General features: G+C 31.6%; 1 protein-coding gene across 1 annotated transcript in view; it reads right to left on the bottom strand.

Annotated features, from left to right (window-relative positions):
* Positions 1 to 22,905, bottom strand: part of LOC114329631 (nuclear protein localization protein 4 homolog) — an 89,945-nt gene that overhangs the window by 1,132 nt on the left and 65,908 nt on the right. The window contains exons 8-9 of the mRNA XM_050643590.1: positions 12,565 to 12,983; positions 2,323 to 2,474 (exon numbers count right to left, since the gene is read on the bottom strand). Of these exons, the coding sequence (XP_050499547.1) occupies positions 2,324 to 2,474; positions 12,565 to 12,983 (570 nt within the window). The 3' untranslated portion in view covers position 2,323. The remainder of the gene's footprint in view (positions 1 to 2,322; positions 2,475 to 12,564; positions 12,984 to 22,905) is intronic.

Raw genomic sequence — 22,905 nt, 5'->3', positions numbered from 1 at the left:
AGAAGCTTTATTTTTCGTAATATTGGAAATTGCTATTATGAAAAGTTGTTTGGAATTAAAAACTATATTCTAATATGCAATTACATCCTCCTAATTGAAGAAATTTTTTTTGAGAAATTATGGATAACTATCATTATTTTTTTAGTTATTTCAATTCTGATAACTCTTTTATCATTAATTTTCGAAAAAAAGTGATTCTTGATAAAAAGTTCTGGATGGTCTAAAACTTAAAATACAAAACCATCATCAAATTTTATCAATTTTATACGAGGTATGTCAAAAAAGATAAATTTAGATCAAAAGTAAAGTACCTTTATAGTTCAGAATATTTCAATTAGAAGGATGTAATTACATACCGAAATATAGTTTTTAATTCTAAATAACTTTTCATAATAACAATTTTCGATATTGTGAAAAATAAACGTATTTTACTCTTGAGCGAAATTCATATTTTCTGACATACCTCGTATAAAATTGATAAAATTTGACAAAAGATGGTTGTATTTTAGATTTTAGACCATGCAGAATTTTTTATACGGAATCACTTTTTTTCGTAAAATTAATAATAAAAGAGTTATCTGAATTAAAATAACTGAAAATAATGATAGTTATCCATAATTTTTCAAAAAAAAAAAAAAAATTTCAATTAGACGGATGTAATTGCATACTAAAATACAGTTTTTAATTCCAAACAACTTTTCATTATAGCAATTTTCAATATTGTGAAAAATAAAGCTACTTTACTCTTGAGTGAAATTCAAACTTTTTGACATACCTCGTATAATATTCAAAAAATTTGATATTTGATGGTTAAATCTTAGGTTTTGGAACATGCAGAGCTTTTTATAAAGAATAACTTTTTTTCGTAAAATTAATAATAAAAAAGTTTTCCATATGGATACAACTTACAGGGACATACTGTAGAAGAGTACTGTACCTTTCGTTTGCGATTTGCAAAATTAAAATCGATTAACCACCACAGCGTCAGAAATTTTTTTAAATAAACATTAATTTTTGGTGTTACGCGCAGGACAGCGGTGTTCAATTCACACAAGTTGACAACCAAAAATTAACGTTTATTTAAAAAAATTCCCGACGCCGTGGTAGTTAACCGATTTTAATTTTGAAAATTGAAAATGAAAGGTACAGTATTCTTCTATATGCAAAAAAAATTCAACTTGTTGTCTGCTTTATTTTCAGTCCTGTAACATTTTGAAAAAATGATTTTTTTTGCAAAAGCTGGATTGCAAAATCTATTGAACCGATCTTAATGAAATTCACAGTATTATTTTATTATATCATAAAGTTTTTCTCTGGGTAAAATATGAAGGTTCTAAGTGTAGCATAAATGGTTGAAAAACGTAAAATGCGAATGCTTGTTTTTTTTATAGTTTTTTCGCAATTATTGCTATTTTGCAACAAGGGTGGCTATTTTTAAAATTTTTAACCAATTCTATATTGTATGAAATTTAATTAGGCAAACTTTTACGTCAGTACAACTTTTCTCGAAAATGAATACTTTTAAAGTTATAATCAAAAAACGAAGAAAAAAATCGAATTTTTCCTTCATTTTTTGACATTTTGATTATTTAATAGCTATTTGTATAACAAGGGAGGAAAGTGCTACTTTTCCTCCCGAGAATGAAGTTTACTGCCCGACGCGTAGCGGAGGGCAGTAATCATTCAAGGGAGGAAAGGGTACTTTACTCCCATGTTATACATATGGTTTTTCCACCTTCCTCAAATAACAAGTCATTTTTTCATTTTTACTTACCTAATTTATTTATGTAACTAACCAACAAAATTTATTAGAACTAAAACTAACAAGTAGGTACAATATAACTGTCAACTGTCAAATATAAGTCAAATTATTAATGTAAACATTGTTAAATCAAAATAACAATTTACTGTTTTTTATCATCCTGCAAAATACAGGGTGTTTTATAAATAAACGTTAACATATATAGATACTTACCTAATAGAAAATAGATATTGTACAGGGCGTCAATAAGTTATATTTCATGAGTGAAATACCATGACGTCATTTTTACTTTTCCTCTCTAGGGAGGAAAATATTTTTCTTCCCTATGGAGGAAAAGTACAACTTTGCTCCCTACAATTAGGTCCGGAAAAGTATACTTTCGGTAGAGGTAAGTGGAAAACAATATTCCGGACCTTTTTGAGTGGGAGGATAACTCAAATATTGTTATTTGAGTTATTTTCAAGGAATTTCTGCAAAAAAATTTGAGTCACCTCTCAACGTCCAAATGTACTAATATTTTTACAGATGCTACCTGGTCTATTGGTGTATCGTGTATTTACCTTATTGTGGTCTGCTAGACCTAGGCAGATTGCACATTTCACAGTTCTGTACGTCAGCATTATTAAGAAAAGTACAAAAGGGGCAGGTCCATTTTGGTCCACTCGAGGCACCAGGCGATGACGTTATGCTACCTGAAGCAACACTTCCTGGCCTAGAAATAAAAAGTATTACTTAAATACATATAAAAATCTAACTTGGTTGAAGAAATAAAGAAGGGGTCACGTGAAATGTGTTTATATTTGCAGATACTGGCAAAATGTACTTATTTACTAACACAGGGTGTTAGTAAATAAGTATGAAAAACTTTAAGGTGTAATTCTACATGAAAAAATAATGGCAGTTTGCTCTATAAACGTATGTCCGCAAATGCTTCGTTTCCGAGATACGGGGTGTTGAAATTTTTATTTCAAACTGCCAATTTTTTTATTGCTCTAAGACCGTTTGAGCTATGGAAATTAGATTTGGTGGGTTTTAAGAGGTAGTTATTGCGCATTTTTTGACATACAAATAACAATTTAGTATTCATCATTGGCGCACCTACGTGTAATGGTCTGTATTTTTTTAAGAAAAAAATAGTACGCCACTGAGATATTTCAAATTAAAAATTATTTTTGTATTCCACGTTTAATTTATAATAAAGAATTTAAAGTTCTTGTCTTTTTTTCATTTGGCGCACCGTTGTTATGCAAAAAAATAAAACATCTTCGCGCGTATTTTTCATTTCTTAATACATTATTAGTCCAAAGAAATAAGATTTTTCTCGTGACACATCCCCCTCCAGGCCGAAAGCAAATTTTTTGGGTAGTATGGACATCTATATTAATAACCTATTCGCGGTGTGCAAGTACTTGGAAAGGGAAACGAGAAATGACCGTGCGCGAGTCGCGGAGAAATATTGCAACTATCTTAAATAATTCATATTGTCAATTGAAATTGTCAAATTGACGTATATTTCATACCTTCTGTCATTGACGCAGAAAAATTATATATTGCTCCACAATATTGATATGATATGCAATTATTATACAGGGTGTCCCGAAAAGAATGGTCATAAATTATACCACACATTCTGGGGTCAAAAATAGTTCGGTTGAACCTAACTTACCTTGGTACAAATGTGCTCATAAAAAAAGTTACAGCCCTTTGAAGTTACAAAATGAAAATCGATTTTTTTCAATATATCGAAAACTCTCAAAGATTTTTTATTGAAAACGGGCATGTATCATTCTAATGGCAGGATCACCTTAAAACAAAATTATAGTGAAATTTGTCCACCCCATAAAAAATTTATGGGGATTTTGTTCCATTAAACCCCCCCAAACTTTTGTGTACGTTCCAATTAATTCATTATTGTGGTACCATTAGTTGAACACAACGTTTTTAAAAATTTTTTGCCTCTTAGTATTTTTTCGATAAGCCAGTTTTTATCGAGATGCGGCTTCCTTTTTACTATATTTACATAAAAAATTTATGGGGGTTTTGTTCCTTCAAACCCCCCAAATGTTTGTGTACGTTCCAATTAAACTATTATTGTGGTACCATTAGTTAAAGGCAGTGTTTTTAAAACTTTTTTGCCTCTTAGTCTTTTTTTGATAAGTCAACTTTTGTCGAGATGTGGCTTCTTTTTCAAAATGTACCAAAAAATTTAAGTTATAAATAAATTTTCAGATTATTAACAGGTGTCTATAATCATACTGAAACATATACAAATAGGTGGTGGATTCGACAAATATTCAAAATATCTCGATAAACACTGGCTTATCAAAAAAGTACTAAGAGGCAAAAAAGTTTTAGAAATATTGTGTTTAACTAATGGTGCCACAATAATAATTTAATTGGAACGTACATAAAAGTTTGGGGGGTTTAAGGGAACAAAACCCCCATAAAATTTTTATGGGGTGCACAAATTTCACTATAATTTTTTTTAACGTGTTGCTGTAATAAAAATTCCTCATGTCCATTTTCAATAAAAAACCTGTAGGAGTTTTCGATATATGAAAAAAAAATCAATTTTCATTTTGTAACTTCAAAGGACTGTAACTTTTTCTGTGTGCACTATTGTATATAGGTAAGTGAGGTTCAATCAACCTATTTTTGACCCCAGAATCTGTTGTATAATTTATGACCAATCTTTTCGGGACACCCTGTATCAAGGTAAATTTAATTAATTGTATTTTGCTTGCAGTACTGCATTTTAATAACGGATTTTATTTACTACATACAATTGTTTACGTTTGCTAAACATAACCTGCATCTTATTTTTTCTTCTTATTATTTTTTTGGACTATGGTCTTGACAATTATCCAGCAACCAGGACTAATATAATTGGCCAATATAATTAAAAGTGCGAATAAAAGTACAGCACAAACCATACATACTTATAGACGTTTCACGACCATGTTAATCTTTTGGATCGAATTAACGCCATCTCTTGATTGGAATGGGAACTAAATTGACAAATTTTAGTTACGTGGGAATTTCAAATTATAAATTTTGCGGGATTTTTGATGAATTTCGCAGGAAATTAAAACAACAGAAAGCCAATTCAACGTTTTACTGAAAACTTCAAATATTCCAATTTGTTTTGAAAATGCTAAACACTACTGCCATGTGTCACGTGAAAGCACTGATGTAATATTGAGTTGAATGAAAATTTTTGAAAGAATCTTGTAGGATGATTGTTTAGATAAATACCTTATAATCTTTTATAAACTTCCAAAAATATATAGGCCCGAAATGTTGATGACACACTTATTGTCTATTGGAATAAACTGTTTCAGGATCTATTAATTGTTTTTTTAAATGTGGAGAAACACAACACGGGATGATCAATCAATGTAAACTAAAAATTTTACTCATAAAAACGGAGAGGAGGTTAATACAATTGATTAAAATTGTGATTAAATCTAATTAAAAACGTAACACCACTATACACAATAAAATAATTAAGCCACAAACTGTAAAATAAAAAGTAAATAACAAAACAAATTAATTTAATTGTCAACTGTCAGTTGTTAAATATGACAAGAGAATTGACTGACAGCGACATCTCTGGATTGGAATGGTAATTAATTTGCTGTCTTGACCTTGACAATTTACGTGAAACGTCTATGGTATGTATGGTTTGTGAAGTACAGAGCGTAGAAATAGAAGTCGCTTTGCCGAACTTGCACGGTCCCAATATTATGTTTCGTGCAGCCGATTTTGATGATATACATAGTTATAAACAAATGAAGATCAAAAAACGGTAAATTCTCGCTTTTTTCGTCTATTACTAAAAAGTAAAGCATTCTAAACAAATTTGAGAATACGAAACTCATAAATCATATAAAAAGCTTCAATATGGCGTTCGCTGAATATGTCTATCCTTGTTTGTTGCTTAGAAAATTGCAAAATAAGTCATAAATTATGAGATTCTGTAAATGTTCATAACTTATGTAAAAATTAAGTTAGAACCTTCTTATTACATAGAGTGCTGAGACTTCTTGTGCTTAAATTATATTTTAAATTTCAAAGCAATTGGTCAAATAGTTTAAAGCTTATTTAATTTGTTTATCCCAAATTCATATTTTTTGCAACACTACAAGTCAGAAAATTATGAGGTTACAATAACACTCCTGACAGTTTATGAAAGAAGAACATTTATATTATTAACTTAATTAAAAAAAAATGACAAAAAGTAATTTTAAACAGTGTAAAATTATTTTGCAAAACATGTCGATTTTTGCTTACTTATAATTAATTAGAATAACTTTTTAACAGTTACCCGTAGAAAAATTATTTTTTTATATTTAGAAAGACTGAATTTTTATACACATTTAGAATGAAAAACAATTGTCCTAGGACAATTAGGGACGAAGTTAGCCCCCCCCCTTTTAATTTACATGTTCTTGCAAAATAATTTTGCAATATTTAGAATTCTTTTTTCTTTCATACACTATCCAAAGTATTACTGTAACTTCATCATTTTCTGACTTATAGTGTTGCAAAAAAAATTAATTTGGGATAAACAAATTAAATAACTTTTAAACTATTTGACCAATTGCTTTAAAATTAAGGGTTTGATTTAAGCACCAGAAGTCTCAGCATTCCGTGTAATAAGAAGGTTCTAAGTTAATTTTTACGTAAGTTATGAATATTTATAAAAACTCAAAATTTATGATTTATTTTGCAATTTTCTAAGCAACCAATAAGGACATACATATTCAGCGAACGCCATATTGAAGTTTTTTATACGGTTTATGAGTTTCTTACTCTCAAATTTGTTTAAAATACTTAACTTTTTGGTAATAGACGAAAAAAGCGAAAATTTACCGTTTTTTGATCTTCATTTGTTTATAACTATATATCATCAAAATCGGCTGCAGGAAACATATAGGTTATTATTATAGATGTCCATACTACTCAAAAAATTTGGTTTCGGCCTGGAGGAGGTTGTGTCACCAACAGGATGTTTTTTTCCTCATTTCTCTTAACTATATCAAGAACTCTCTAATATAAATACTACCAAACTAGAGCAATAACAGAAAATATTACTAAAAAGATTTTAACTAGGTGCAAAGCTACAACAAATGTTCAAAATTACCTTTTTTAAAGGTGGCAGAATAATTTTATATTCACCATTGGCGTGCGTACAGGTAATGGTCTGAATTTTTTAAAGAAAAATCATTTTTGAATTCCTTGTTCAATTTAAGACAAAAAATCTTTCTCGATTTTTTCATATGAGGCGCCGTTTTTATACAAAAAAAATAAAACATCTTAACGCTTACAAATTATTTGAGGTATATTCCATATGCATAGAAACGTATTTCAAATACTTTGTAAGCGTTAAGATGTTTTATTTTTTTGTATAAAAACGGAACCTCATATGAAAAAAAGACAAGAAATATTTTTTGTCGTTAATTGAACGAGGAATTAAAAAATTATTTTTAATTTGACATATCTCAGTGGCGTACTATTTTTCACTTTAAAATAATTCAGACCATTACCCATACGCGCTCCAATGGTGAAAATAAAATTACTCTGTCACTTTTAAAGGAGGTAATTTTGAACATTTGTTGTAGCTTTGCACCTAGTTAATTTTTTTTAGTAATATATTCTGTTATTGTTCTATTTTGGTATTATTATATTGGAGAGTTCTTGATAATTTATTAAGAAATGAAAAATACGCGCGAAGATGTTTTATTTTTTTGCATAAAAAGATGCACCATATGAAAAAACACAAGAAAGGTTCTTTATCATAAATTAAACGTGGAATACAAATATAATTTTTAATTTGAAATATATCAGTGGCGTACTATTTCTTTCTTTAAAAAAATTCAGATCGTTACCCGTAGGTGCGCCAATGATGAATACAAAATTGTTATTTGTATGTCAAAAAATGCGCAATAACTACCTCTTAAAACCCACCAAGTTTAATTCCCATAGCTCAAACGCTCTTAGAGCAATAAAATTGGATAAAAATTTCAACACCCCGTATCTCAGAAACGAAGCATTTGCGGACATACATTTATAGAGCAAACTGTCATTATTTTTCCATGTAGAATTACCCCTTAAAGTTTGTCATACTTATTTACTAACACCCTGTAGGGAAGATAGGGATAGGAAATATTATAAGTGTCAACATTTCGACACGTTACATCTTGTCCAAAGTCCGCGTAAAAGATTTGGGGCGTGTCTAGTATGTTTTTCATTGATATAAATATGGATTCATACTGAATACAAACCTACTACACAAACTGCCTACAAACATATCTCTGCCAAGATGAGAAAAACAATCTCTGAAAATTTCTTCTTATTTGAGTACCGTCCCAAATTTTAGACGTGGGTAGCTTCCATGACAATTTGGCGATATTCTCGATCTTGCGCGGCATAGAACAATTGATCTGCTGATAAGCCAGTCCATTGACGAAGGTTTCACAGCCATGAATGTTAGATTATTTCTTCCTACCAATTTATTTTTTTCCTCGATTTTTCCGTTGAGTAATAACTGCAGTACCCAATATCTGCTACGTGGAACCTCGATTATCCGTCTCTCCATTAACCGTCAGGGTACATACAGAAGTTGTATTGACTACATAAGCAAAAATTTTAATGTAAAAAACATAAAAAAAGTTAATTTGATTTGTGATGAGGACACAAACGGCTGTCCATTGCTGACAGATAAAGAAATCGTTAAAATGGCAACAAAGGCGGACCAAACAGATTCAGAAGCTGACACAGGCTTGGAATTTGACTGTAGCTATGTTAATGAAGCTATTGTGACTGATAAAGATTTGCGTAAATAATCTAGAGAAGCTGCATCGCATATGCAATAATTCGTCGAGTGGTATTATCAACAAGAAGAAACCAATAAAGTAGATTGCATGATCTGATACCGATTAAGAAATTCAGCCGTCGCAAAATGTGAAGCAACAGTAAAACAAACAAGGATTTCAGAATATTTTAAATTGATTCGATTGTACGAACACAAATCCCTCTTATATTGTCAAACAAACCATACAAATGAAATTTGAGAGTTATACATACTATGAATTTTTAATTTTTTTTAATGTTCTGTTAACCGTCTTTTCGATTATCCCGGTCATATCCGTATCATACTCTTGGCCCGGTGCCCTGACGGATAATCGAGGTTCTACTACTTACTTTTCTATTTTTTATCATCTTCGTCAAGTCACCCTCGCCTCGACATATTCTGTTTGAAAACTTCTAGGTTTAAAATGCGGTGAATGGTATTTTGAGCATTCTATAGCAACACATCACGAAGGCTTCTAATTTGTTCATCATATTAATCTTTATGATCCAGGTTTCACATCCACATAATAACAGGATACACATAACCTTTTAGGAACTTGATTCTTAGTTGTAGGTTCAGCCTAGAATTGAACAGTATAGATCTAAGTTTCATAAATGCTCCTCTTGTAATTTCTATACGAGTTTCAATTTCTTTATCAGGGTTTAGTGTCTCGTTTATCCAACATCCTAGATATTTAAAATGGTTAACTTTTGTAATCGGCTCATCGTGGACAATTAGCTGCTAGGGCCAACGTCTTGTTTACTAACCATAAAAAACTTAGTCTTTGATGTATTTATGTTAAGTCCATTATTGGAGCATACTCTAGTGACTCAATCTATAAGGAATTGAAGATCTTCGATTATTTCTGCATGTGTCATCTGCATAGCTGATATTGTTAATAGTTTCTCTCCCAATTGAAACTCCACACTTTCCTTCCAAGGCTTCGTTAAATATTGTTTCCCAGTACACGTTAAAAAAAGTTGGGTAAACACACAACCTCGTCTGACACGCGTCTGATGGCTTTGGCTGAGCCAATTAGCCAGACTTGTTTGTGACTGATTGCAGATACATAGCCATAAATTTCTTATTTCATAACATAAGTACATTCTACAATATTATTTTTATAGATACATTGGTACATTGTGTAGCTTTTTTTTATTTTGTTTTTTTTTTAATTATTTTTCTGTTTTTTAATATATATTTTAATTTGTGCGAAACACTTTATTTACTTCTTTTTTTTTCTATTCATTTTTTTTATTTTTGTTTCTATTTTTTTTTTCTTTTTTTTTTATTATTTTTTTGTTATTATTTTATTATGTGTTTTTTTATATATTATTATTTTTTTGTTTTTTCAAACCACATTAACAAATTATGCCTATTATATTACGTTTATAACTTGTATTTACATAATTTAACATGTTTATAAATGAGATGAAGAATTTCCATATCATTTGTAAATATTAAAGTATTAAGGTTTATTGGGAAAAAACATTTTAAATCTTTTAATTCCTTATAAAGGTCGTTTATGTTATTTATGTTTAAATGACATTCTAATATGACATGTGTTAGATCTCCGATTTTGCCACAAGTACAATTGGGAGTATCTGACAAGCCGATTCTATGCATGTAATATGGCGTAAGAGCATGATTGGCTCTCAGCCGATTAATGGTCTTTATAAAATGTCTGTTATATTCTGTGTAAAACCATCTTTTTGAGAATATCCTAGGGTTACAATGAGCAAAATTTGAGCCAGTATTACATTCTCTGTAATGCAATTGCCAATTATTTTTAAGTTTTTGTCTGCTAAAAGTATCAATATCTGAAGCTGGAATTAAATTTTTGTTTATTTTTTCTCCGATCACATAAGCTGATTTAGCAAAATTGTCAACTATTTCATTGCCTTTCATTCCCGAATGACCCTTAATCCAAGCAATTGTTACATTTACTCCTAATTGTGTAATTTCAAACAGAGTTTTAAGTATATTCAATTCAATGTGGTTTATGTGTTTGACTGTTTGAATGTTACTTAATCTGTCCACCACGCTTTTACTGTCAGTAAATGTAACATAATTGCTAGTTGGATTCAGTAGTACATACTGAACAGCAAACATTACTGCTATCATTTGAATGAAAATGTTGTCTGTTTCTTTGTCGTCTACCAGAATGAACAGAAGCTTCTTGATTTGATGCAAATATAGATGTTGTAATCTAAGATCTTTATCTTATATTCCAATCATTTGTAGGTACTTAAACAGCCTATCATGTTGAACCATATTAAATGCCTTTTCAAAATCTATAACGCAGACGTAAATTGGTTTCTGTACTTCCCATGACCTTTGAAGTAATGTTAGCATTGATAACAAAGCTTCCCTTGTTCCCAATTCTTCTCTGAAACCAAATTGTTTGTATCCCATTGTTTCTTCATATTTCAGTTTAATTCTATTAAGAATTATCTTGAAAAGCAGTTTGATAGAGTGACTCATGAGGTTTTTTTTGGAGTAGGATAAATCGACACCCCCATCGAACAAGGTTGTAACTCAAGTTACATCTATTTTCAGATTTCAACACAGGCGAATTCAGCAAGAAATTGCGCACACGTCAATATAAACGACATAGTTTAATTCTCAATAGTTTGGCTAATACTCCATTGAAAAAAGTTGTATTTTAACTTACGTGTGCCATTTTAGCGTGAAAAAGGCAGTAACACTGGATACTCCCTATGTTAAATATTTACTTTCTTTATACTTGACGATTAACAAGGTTGTTACATGAGTTACAACTTTGTTGCACGTATGTTTAATTTATTAAGTATTTAAAGATATGGTGTATCTCATAAGTCAATTTATCGAAATGAAAATAAAAAAAGGATTTAAAGACTTTTTTCCATTTTGATAGTTGCGGTGGACAAAATAAATATATAATAGTTTTTGCTACATACTTCTATACAGTGAAACAGTGTAATATTAACATTACACATGTATTTTTCGAAATGGCACATTCACAAAACGAGGGTGATTCAATGCATGCCCTTATAGAAAAACGGAAAAAAACATTAAGTCGTATATGCTCCAGACCAATGGATAACCATGATACGATATGCCAAAGCATCAGGCAAGCCTAAATCCGTAACTGAATTAAATCAGAACCAAATTCTAAATTTTAACATATTTAAGGACACACATGCTAATTTTGATGTAGATATTAATAGTAAAAGACTAAAGTAATCAAGTAAAATGCGTCTAGAATTAAATATTTACAGATACGCAATAAAAATGCGAAAAATTTGAGATATTTTATACCATGATTTTTCGTAGTGATAGAATATTATTGTTATTGTAAAATTTATAATTTCCAATTAAAATTGTGAAAACTGTTAGTTGATATTTTGTTTAAATATCCCTTAAAAACCCATTTTCTCCTAAGCTATACTGCAAATAATTCAAAACATACAACCTTTTAATAGTTAAACGGGAAAAATAATTAACACAGAGAGTGTAAAATGGTTGTTAGGCGACTTACAACCTTTTTCTACGAATACTCGTGTTTAATCTCAAGGTTGTATCTCAATCAAACTCAAGATTTTCAATAGTTATTAAAATTACAAAACATACACCTCACAGTAATCCCTTATTATGATATAAATATCATATCACATTAGTGTAAAAGAGTCTAATTATTTCGCTACAAATTTTTAAAAGGTCATGTTTTCGTTTTTTGCCTCTCCTGTAAAATCGCTAAAACTGAGTTACAACCTTGTTCGATGGAGGTGTCGAAATGTAATGACTCCAACCATATAAATATGTGGAATTATTCCAGTTTCGTATATGTAGAACTGTTTGTTAGTTCTGGGACCTTGTCGACATCTAGATGTTTAAGCCAGTCTGATGGTATTTGCTCAGGGCCTGGAGAAATTCTGAAGAATTTATATGATCGGAAACAACTTACCTTGAAGGTGGTGGAGAACTAGCGGCAATCAGCTGTTCTAACGTAGCCCAATGCTCCGACCTCGACCATTCCTCAGCGGCTTCCCTGTCCTTGTTTCTAAGAGCTTTGAGCAGAGGTTCTATAAACTCGCGCATAGGCAGCATCTCCATGGTGGAGATATAGAGCAGCAAATGGAAATCATTGATAGCGGTAAAGAACTCGTTAAATGCGAATTGAGATAGATATGTGGAAAGAGCGTTGAAGTCCTGAATGTGGCCTTCAACCAGTCTGTTTTCCACGGGGAAGGGCTGCTTGTTGGGATCGATGTTGAACGTTCTTTGAGGGGAGACGGGTGTCGAGGCGGGAACGTCAAGTAAAAGGTATTCTACTGGCAGTGGACGAGCTAGTCGAGATACTTCGTTTCCGTATGAATCTTTTTCCTGCAAAGAAAATATAATTAGGGAGTGAAGTCCTACAATAGTCGACGAATTTTCACAAATGTTATTATAAAAACGCATTATTTTACACTGCTATATAAAATACATATACTGGTGCAACTGTAAGTCAAACTTAGGATATACTTATACCACATCCAAGAAACGAAGCCGAAAAAACACTTTCGTACTACCTCGTAGATATCGAAATTTTTACTGCGTCATGGTTTTTAATTAACATTTAAGCAAAAAAGTGACTCTCTTCATGCATTTCAATATTGTGAAAAAACTACGCATCGTAGATGAAAATGTTCAACAGAGAACTTTGGTCATAATTACTAAAATAAACAATAAAAATATTTAACACATATTTCACATTATGAGTTTTTATGTAGTTACTATATGTGCAAAAAATCCCTAGGGATACAGTAGCTTTAAAACAATTCTATTTGTCGATCTCATTTGAGAAAAAAAGACATTTTCAAATGACTGTAGAGGTGCTTTGTCATTACATATTTAGAAGGGCTTTTTGATTATCATTCCCTTCGTAAGGTATCTAATTTTCATGTTTTTAAAAAAACTTATTCATTTTTAATTGTTTACTATCGAGTAATTGAAGTAGAATGCAGTACCATTTTTCGGCTTATTCATAATTAAATTATCTGCACCGTTTTAACCTTTATAGAAAAACGCTGGACGGAAGGGCCGCCCGAGAACTTTATCGTACCGATCTATTATCGTTATGGTACTAGATACTGGAATTCTATAAAAATAACAAAGTTACTCGTTATTTTGATATTTTAGAAACACCTACTGTACTTAAAAGTATTTTATGGTTCTACGCATCATTAATTCCTGCATTTGAGAAAATGTTCGATGCCATATTTCGGGGACACACTATAGATGTGTAGGTTATTGCATAAATCAATAGAATATTATAGTCATACTTTCATTTCAAATTAGTTCATTTTTCTAGATTAAGAACAAGATATTATCTCCAAATTCTATCCTACTGCATGGATTTTAATGAAATTTTGGGAGTAGCCCAATCTCCTAATTCAAAGTCTATCCTATATACTATGGCGCTTTTATCATGGGGCAAGTTCCCACCACTTCTCAAGGGTGAAATATTTTTATTTTCGAATTACATGGAGAAAAAGGAAGATTTTTAAGAAAATTTAAAAATTCATTCTATAATTTGATCACATTTTTTATAAAAACCATTCATTTTAAACCCGTTCAACTTTTTGAAAGTAGAAATCACACTATATATATTAAAAGGTATTGTAGAAGGAAAACAATGCATTTAAATTATGGTGGATGGGGAGTTAAATGTATATACTTTTCATTTTTCCTTAAAGTACATTAGTCATATATTTTTTTGCACCATATCTCGCTTAGTTTGTAAGTAACCGACATTTAACGGTGCTCGTTTTAAAGGCCTTTTCAAACACTACAAAAGGTGTTGGTAGCATTATACACCTAAAACCTACCGTTCCTCTGTTATTTCAAGTTGAATACACCAATTTGAGCATGCACCAAAAAACAAACTATTTTCACCTACCATATCTCTTTTTGTATTATAAATAGAACATTTACGAAGGAACGAATCTCTTTATTATTTATAATCTAAAAAATGTTTTATATAGTTAAAAGATAAAAAAGGGTGCAAGGCAGGTTTTGTTTATATTCGATTCAGAGTTGGACTACCATCTCCATATAGTAACTATTTCAGCATCCTTATGCATCATCAGTGAAGATTATGCAGTCACAACTCTGAAGGGAATACAAACATTCTGCCTCTTTTAAAGCAAACCATCGCGATGCGATGAACCCGCCTTTTGAGACGCAATACAGCGACATCTCTCGTATTACGAGGAAAACGAAAAGCCCTAGATACAAAGTTTACTACTTTTTAAACAATTAGAATAATTGAAATAAAAATATAATAAACAATATTTTAAATCCAAGACTTTTCGTTAATAAACTGCTTTCTGGCTGCATCCCATATCTCCGGATTTTACAATATATAATCACATAGAGACGACGAAATAGGAGAAAGCAAATAGAGGACACTTAGGCCACGCATTTACCTTCTCTTCGTCTAGGAAAAGGACCGAAAGACAGTTTCTAAATACTCACAAATTGAGTAAAAATGAAAAAGATAAAAAAATAAAAAATAGTTTTATATAGTGTTTTTAGTTCGATGCATAGTTTTTAAGGTATTCACAAAAAATCCGTACGAAAAGGTGTCATTTTTCAATGAAAATGGCCAATTTTCAACTACGCATAACTCAAAAAGTATTGAGTTCTCAAAAAAAAGTATAGACCAGTTTTTGCTTAGAAATAGGTTCTTTAGCCACTTCCGTGCTTATTTTGACCAACAAATTTTCCAACCCCTTGAAGAAGTGGGAACCGCCCCAAGATAAAAGCGCCATAGTATATAGGGTAGATTTTGTTTCTTGAGCTATTCCCTACTTACTGTGAAAATATCAAGTACATCAATGTAGTAGGATGGAATTCGGAGCCAAATACCCTCATTGACTGCCCTACAATAATGCTCTGCTATGAACGCGTGAGGAGAGGACACACATAAGATTATAGCAAAATTTCTATTTACCGTAACTTTTCGAGTTTTTGAGCTACAGCAATGAATTTTATGTCATTGGAAAGGTAATTTTGCATTCTTTCAAAATATGTTAAAATATACAGGGCGTATCTAAAAAAATTAAGATTTTTTATTCATTTCCGGTTCAACCGGAAGCCATATTTTTGGTAAAATTTATTGTGATAATAGATAATAAAGTACCATATATGTCTGCAAAATTTCAAATTTTAGTTTCTATTAAGAAGGAAGTTACGGGCACTCGAATATTTTTTTATAAAAAATTCATAACTCTCCTCCTATGGGGAGTTAAGATATATGACTAATGTCATTCAATTTACTGATAGGATATCAAAAATATATCAAAAAATAAAAAAATCCTTGGAGCCATTTTTGAGAAAATCTAGTTCAAATTTATGTCAAAATTTGACCCTTTAAATATAGGCAACACGTAACTTTTTCTGAAAAACGATAACATTTTTCTTATAGCCCTATATTTAGGCTATATAACGACTTTTTCAAATTAAACTTATCTTAAACAAGTTTTTAGATAGATAGGGAAATGTGTCGGGTGGGCGGTCGGCCATGTTGGCCGCCATTTTGAATTTGGAAATGTCAAATTCCGTATTTTTATTTACCTATCGATGAGCTTACTTTGAGTTGCATTTCATTCATTTCGGTCAAAATTTGCAAAAATAGGCCCTAAATAACCCCCCTATTTCGGCCCCCCTTTGAGAGGTTTTTTTTAAAAGCTTAGTTTCTCGACAAAATTCTCTTAAACTTACTCATACCGAATTTCATCAAAATCGGTCCAGTAGTTTTTGCTGGGCGGTGGCGACATACGTACATACTTCCGACATGTTTTTTTATTTGCTTTTTAGACTCGGGGACTCAAAACGTCGAAAAAAAGTGAAATCTGAAAAATTTTTTTTGCACGATCCTATAACTTTATGTATTATAATCATACTACGTATGTAGTACGATAAAGTAAAACAAAAAGGTATGTACGACCTATAGAACCGGAATACCGGAGATATATATTTTTTCCACCTACCTCTACCGAAAGTATACTTTTCCGGACCTGATTGTAGGGAGCAAAGTTGTACTTCTCCTCCCTAGGGAGGAAAAGTAAAAGTGACGTCATGGTATTTCATTCATGAAATATAACTTATTGACGCCCTGTACAATACCTATTTTCTATTACGTAAGTATCTATACATTTTAACGTTTATTTAAAAACACTGTATTTTGCAGAATGGTAAAAAACAGTAAATTGTTATTCTGATTTAACAATGTTTACATTAATAATTTGACTTACATTTGACAGTTGACAGTTATATTGTACCTACTTGTTATAAATAGTTTTAGTTCTAATAAATTTTGTTGGTTAGTTACATAAATAAATTAAGTAAAAATGAAAAAATGATTTGTTATTTGAGGAAGGTGGAAAAACCATATGTATAACATGGGAGTAAAGTGCCTTTTCCTCCCTTGAATGATTACTGCCCTCCGCTACGTGTCGGGCAGTAAACTTCATTCTCGGGAGGAAAAGTAGCACTTTCCTCCCTTGTTATACAAATAGCTATTGCTTCTTTACTCACAGCGCAACTGTTTATAACAAAAGAGCTGAAATTTGGGAAGCTTATCAATGCAGTCTCAGTTTTTCATTTAAAATGCAATCAAGTGTACTATATGCATAAGCATAATTAACATTGTAAAAACTTGTTAAAGTTAATAAACCAAATAAAATTAATCAGTTTTTAAACAAATCGCTTATATTTTTTCGCTTCCAAATCACTTTTTTACAACTTAGTTTATTTTAGGACAAAAGTAATTGTTATTTTTTTCGTAAAGTTCTTAATTTAAAAATGGCAAAAAACGCAAATTTTAGCGTTTTTCGAGGCCATTTTTCAATAGGTAGATATCGAATTTAAAAAAATCAAACTACTTGAGTAGGGCTCTGATCTCACATTTTTTGTTATTTTTAATTCGATGTCCAACCTATTACTCTGTTGGTTTTAAGGATACCTGAGTACGAATTTCATGTCGACAATGGTGCCCAAGGTACCTGGTGCCAAGGGTTGGAACTCGTTGCCTAGCGTTTTATGTTATAACCATTCAAAATCAGTCAATAACCATTACTCGGGGGGTTTTTGGAGTCGCTAAACACAATTTAATGTTGGCCGTGGTCTCCAAGGTACCTGGTTCCCAGGGTGCAACTCGTCGCCTGGAGTTTTATGTTATAATTATTCAAAATCAGTGAAAAACCATTAATCTGGGGGTTTTGGGGGTCGCTTAGTACGAATTTCATGTCGGCGATGGTCTCTAAGTTACCTGGTGCCCAGGGTGAAACTCGTCGCCTGGAGTTTTATGTTGTAACCATTCAAAACCAGTCAATAACCATTACTCGGGGGTTTTTGGGAACTCTGAATTATGAATACGTGCACTAATATTTAATTTAAAACGTATTTTTATTATTGTATACCTACCTTGAAGACCATCGCCAACATGAAATTGGTGCCCATTGACCCCTTAAACCTTCATAGTAATGGTTATTGACTGATTTTGTATGATTATACCATAAAACTCCAGGCGACGAGTTCCACCCTGGGCATCAGGTACCTTGGAGACCATCACCGTCATGAAATTCATGTTCAGCGATCCCCAAAACTCCCCGAGTAATGGTTTTAAATGATTTGTAATAATTATAACATAAAACTCCAGACGACGAGTTCCACTTTGGACACCAGGTACCTTGGAGACCATCGAACACATGAAATTATTGTTCACCGACCCCCAAAATCCTCATAGTAATGGTTATTGACTGATTTTGAATGATTATAACATAAAACTCCAAGCGACGAGTTCAACCCTGGGCACCAGGTACATAGGAGACCATCGCCGTCATGAAATTCGTGCTCAGCGACCCCCAAAACCCTCCTGCGTAATGGTTTTAAATGATTTGGAATAATTAAAACATAACACTCCAGACGACGAGCTCCCCCTGGGCACCAGGTATCTTGGAGACCATCGACCACATGAAACTCTTGTTCAGCGACCTTCAAAACCCTCAGAGTAATGGTTATTGACTGATTTTGAATGATTATAACATGAAACTCCAGGCGACGAGTTCCACCCTGGGCACCAGGTATATTGGAGACCATCGCCAACACTAAATTCGTGGGCGGCGACCCCAAAAACCCCCCGAATAATGGATATTGACCGATTTTTAATGATTATAACGTAAAACTCTAGGCGACGAGTTCCACCGTGGGCACCAGGTACATTGGAGACCATCGCCGATACGAAATTCGTGCTCAGCGATCCCCAAAACCCCCGATTATAAAAATTCAACTCACTTCCATCAATATTGCCCGATTTCTAAATTTTTCATTTTCACCTCTTCGAGATGCACTTTTAAAATGCATTTTCTTATGCACAAAAATTTTTGCCCTAGATGAATTTAGTTCACAAAGTCTCCTGACACTCTCTCTAATCGAATGCAAAAAGTTGCATGACAATTCATCTTACTGCACAAAATTCCTAGGTTTAATGCTTCGTTGCTTCGTCTATAACATATTGTGGAAAATATACTTTAACATTGTCTAAAAATCGTCTTTACAATATCATAAAACAGAAACTTATCTTTATTAGATGCAAATCAAAATGTTTTAAAATTATGGTAACACTAACGCTCAGTGATCTATTTATAGGACAAATCAAAAGTCAAAAATGCAAAGATAGGAAACAATTTCATGAATATTTCCATATTAAGAACCATATTACTAATAATTATGTAGGTATATGTAAAATTTTGAAATTTGAAAAAAAAATGGACTGGGTAAAATATATGATTTAACTGACAAGCTAACTTTCCTTTAAGCAATTTATAAATTACCATCCAAGGAAACATTCTTCTAATACCCTGCTCCCATCTATTTTTAGCTTTTCCTGGTGTTATCGATCATCAGGAGTATTTTTTTCGGCCGCGTCCTATAGAACATATTGTACGCTCCTCGTACGCGAACGCATATCGATCAGAATTCGAACTTGCCGCCTTCTCCATCTGTCGTCGAAACAAAGAGGTGCGACAACGCCAAAGCTCAAGGTCAAACACAGGCGCATCGGCAGAAAAGTTAACAGTACATTCTGGACGACTGCGGTCATAAATGCTGATGCGGTGTTGCCGGGCTATCCGTTAGAGTAAAATCGGTATATTATGTAATTATTAGCAGGTGAATGGCACATCAACAAGTTGTTATTTTTTTATAACTGTTCAATTAAATAATTTAGAAAGAATATAGAAGATAATTTATTAATGGCGTGCTCCAGGATACAGAGTGATCTGGAGAGCGAACACCAGGTTAAGACTATAGTTTTTATTTCTATGTCTACCGTGACCAAACGATTGTATTCCTTATAGGGCTTTTCATTCACAGTCATTTGTTTCGAGCTTCTGTCATTTGTCACATAATATTAATATATCTACGTCATACGTTATTGATATATACCAGATACAAACCAAAGACGTATGACGTAGATATATTAATATTATGTGACACATGACAGAAGCTCGAAACAAATGACAATCGATGAAAAGCCCTATAATGATGATAAAGATTTTCATTACTTAGGAGGAGTAAACGCAAAAGACATATTCACAACCAATAATGGCACTAGAAAAATAACCAGATTCATCTTCTTTTTTGGTTGATCATGTTGGCATTCGACGTTAATCCATAATTATTATATTATGTTAATACATCGCTAAAAACAACTATTTTTTATATATACTCCGTCTAATATACTTACCGTTGCACGTCATCCGCATCATAGTCCGTGAAGTCACATGATACCAACACGAAATATTTAGGCGATAGGTGTGTTCTTTTTTAGAATCATTTTACCGAGTACACTGGAATTACAGCCACTAGACATATTTTATTATATATGTGTAGACATAATATTGGAAGATTTCTATTAATGTTACCTTAAAGAAATACACAATTTTTTAATAATTTTAATAAATACACGGTTTTTATGACGCACATTTGTTGGGAACACATTGTAACTGTAATCGAAGGTGATATTTTGGCATAAATTGGTAACATTTATTTGACAAAAAACTATAGAAATTGAAAATGGTTATTCATTTTTGATTTATTCAAATAAATCAAAAATGAACAGTTACGGTGATGACACTTCATATTTGTTTTTATTCTTTACTATAAGTATTTGTTTTATTATACTTACTGTTTTTATTATTTATAACTTAATTCTTGTTTTCTATTTCCTAAATTTGTATTTATTTACATTGAATATTAATTTGTTTGGTTGTATAATCCACTTCCGCAAAAATTATGTGATATATTTGATTTAAAATGAATTGACGATTTTTTTGTAATTGGGCAACAATGTCAACTTAGATCTCTGACGTAGATAATGACGTGCAAAGGTAAGTATATTAGTAAATGCAGAATCAAAATCTAAAATTTAAGGTGATACAGTAGCGATCAACAGGTAGCCAAAACGCGCTCCAAGATTGCGGCTGCAATTTTGAATATTTTTTGGAGATATTTGGCACACGTATTCGTAATATAATTAAGAATGGCGGTACAGAGTCCAATTTGAAAAATATATTAATATGTGGAAATTACTCTGTAATTAAATACAATATTAAAAAAACGAGCCTGTATCGCCTAAAAAACTTTTTTATCCGATGCCTAGATTTTGTGTCATTTTGGAACTACTAATGAAATAAAAAATTTTAGTAGTTCCAAAATGACACAAAATCCAGGTATCGGATAAAAAAGTTTATTTGAAGAAAGTGTATTTTTTTGTTCTTCTTAATGTCGGTACAGGCTCGTTTTTTTAATATTGTATTTAATTACAGAGTAATTTCCACATATTAATATATTTTTCAAATTGGGCTTTGTACCGCCATTCTTTATTATATTACGAATACGTGTGCCAAATATCTCGAAAAAAATATTCAAAATTACAGCCGCAATCTTGGAACGCGTTTTCGCTACCTGTTGATCGCTACTGTATCACCTTAAAGGAATATTGCAGAAAACACAACAAATCACCGATATAACTTAATTAACCTATTAATTTTAAATCTCATTACTGTCAAAATTTCATAAATGTCAATAGTGTCAAAATTTCATAATTTAGTGGGGTAAACTTGCCTGCGGTTGGACCAATTACGAACAAGCACTACAAGCCAATTTGAATTACTCCTCTTATTTAAACAAGTAATAGGGCTTTTCATCCACAGTCATTTGTTTCGAGCTTCTGTCATATGTTGTATAATCCGTGTATATTAATATTATACACGGATTATACGACATTTGACAGAAGCTCGAAACAAATGACAATCGATGAAAAGCAATATTGGACTTAAATGTTAAGTGGACTTATGTTAAATGTCTCACCTTTAGTACCATCCTTGGATTATAAGCTTTCATTCTACACCTCACTTGTCATTTTACCTAGTATTAAAATAAGAGTTAAATAAGAGAGTTAAATAAGTAAATAAGATATTTAAGGTCAAAAAATCTTCTTCTTTTTTTTCTCAAAATGTTATTTTATGCGATTTTACAGTGATTTGGTGTTTATTTAAACAAATTTGCATTTTCTATCGTAAAGTATCAATGGAAAACATAATATTTTAATAGAAGGGACTCAAAAATGTCATTATATGGTATTCTAACAAGTTACTTTGATTCAAAACAAGTTTTTGATCAAATTTTATAGTGTAGACAACGTTATAATACAACATAATCGATTTGGCTGAAAATTTGCCCACATATAGCCAAAACATAGAACTTTAAGTGGTGAGAAGGATTTGAATTATATTACAATACCAAAAAAGCTACATGCAGTATCATAGTCAAAAATAAAGGCGTCTACTGTAAGTACAATTAACTCGAAAATAGCGACCTCACGACAAAAATTGTTAAAAAGAAATTGTAATAATTGTAAATACGATTTATTTGGAACAATTTCAGTTCCTACCATTTTTGTCGAAAAGTTAAAAATGGCAGATATATTGAGCAAAACAGGTAACTCCTTTAAAATCAAAATGGCGGAGTTTTTATTTATAAAATACTGAAATTAAAACCCAACTATAGCCTCAGGTTTTCTTAACATTTTGTCTTTCGATTCATTCGCTTATGTTGGATAATAAAAAAGTTAGGTACTTTAACAACTGGCCATGTTTGTCATCAGTACAGGGTGTTTCTAAATAGGTGGTGACAAACTTTAAAGGGGTAATTTTACATGAGAAAATAATGACAATTTGCGTGATACAAGATGTTC

Source organism: Diabrotica virgifera, chromosome 2, assembly GCF_917563875.1.
Source record: "Diabrotica virgifera virgifera chromosome 2, PGI_DIABVI_V3a".
NCBI lineage: Eukaryota > Metazoa > Arthropoda > Insecta > Coleoptera > Chrysomelidae > Diabrotica > Diabrotica virgifera.
The sequence above is the reverse complement of the archived record's forward strand: the minus strand, read 5'-3'. Positions and strand labels throughout refer to the sequence as shown.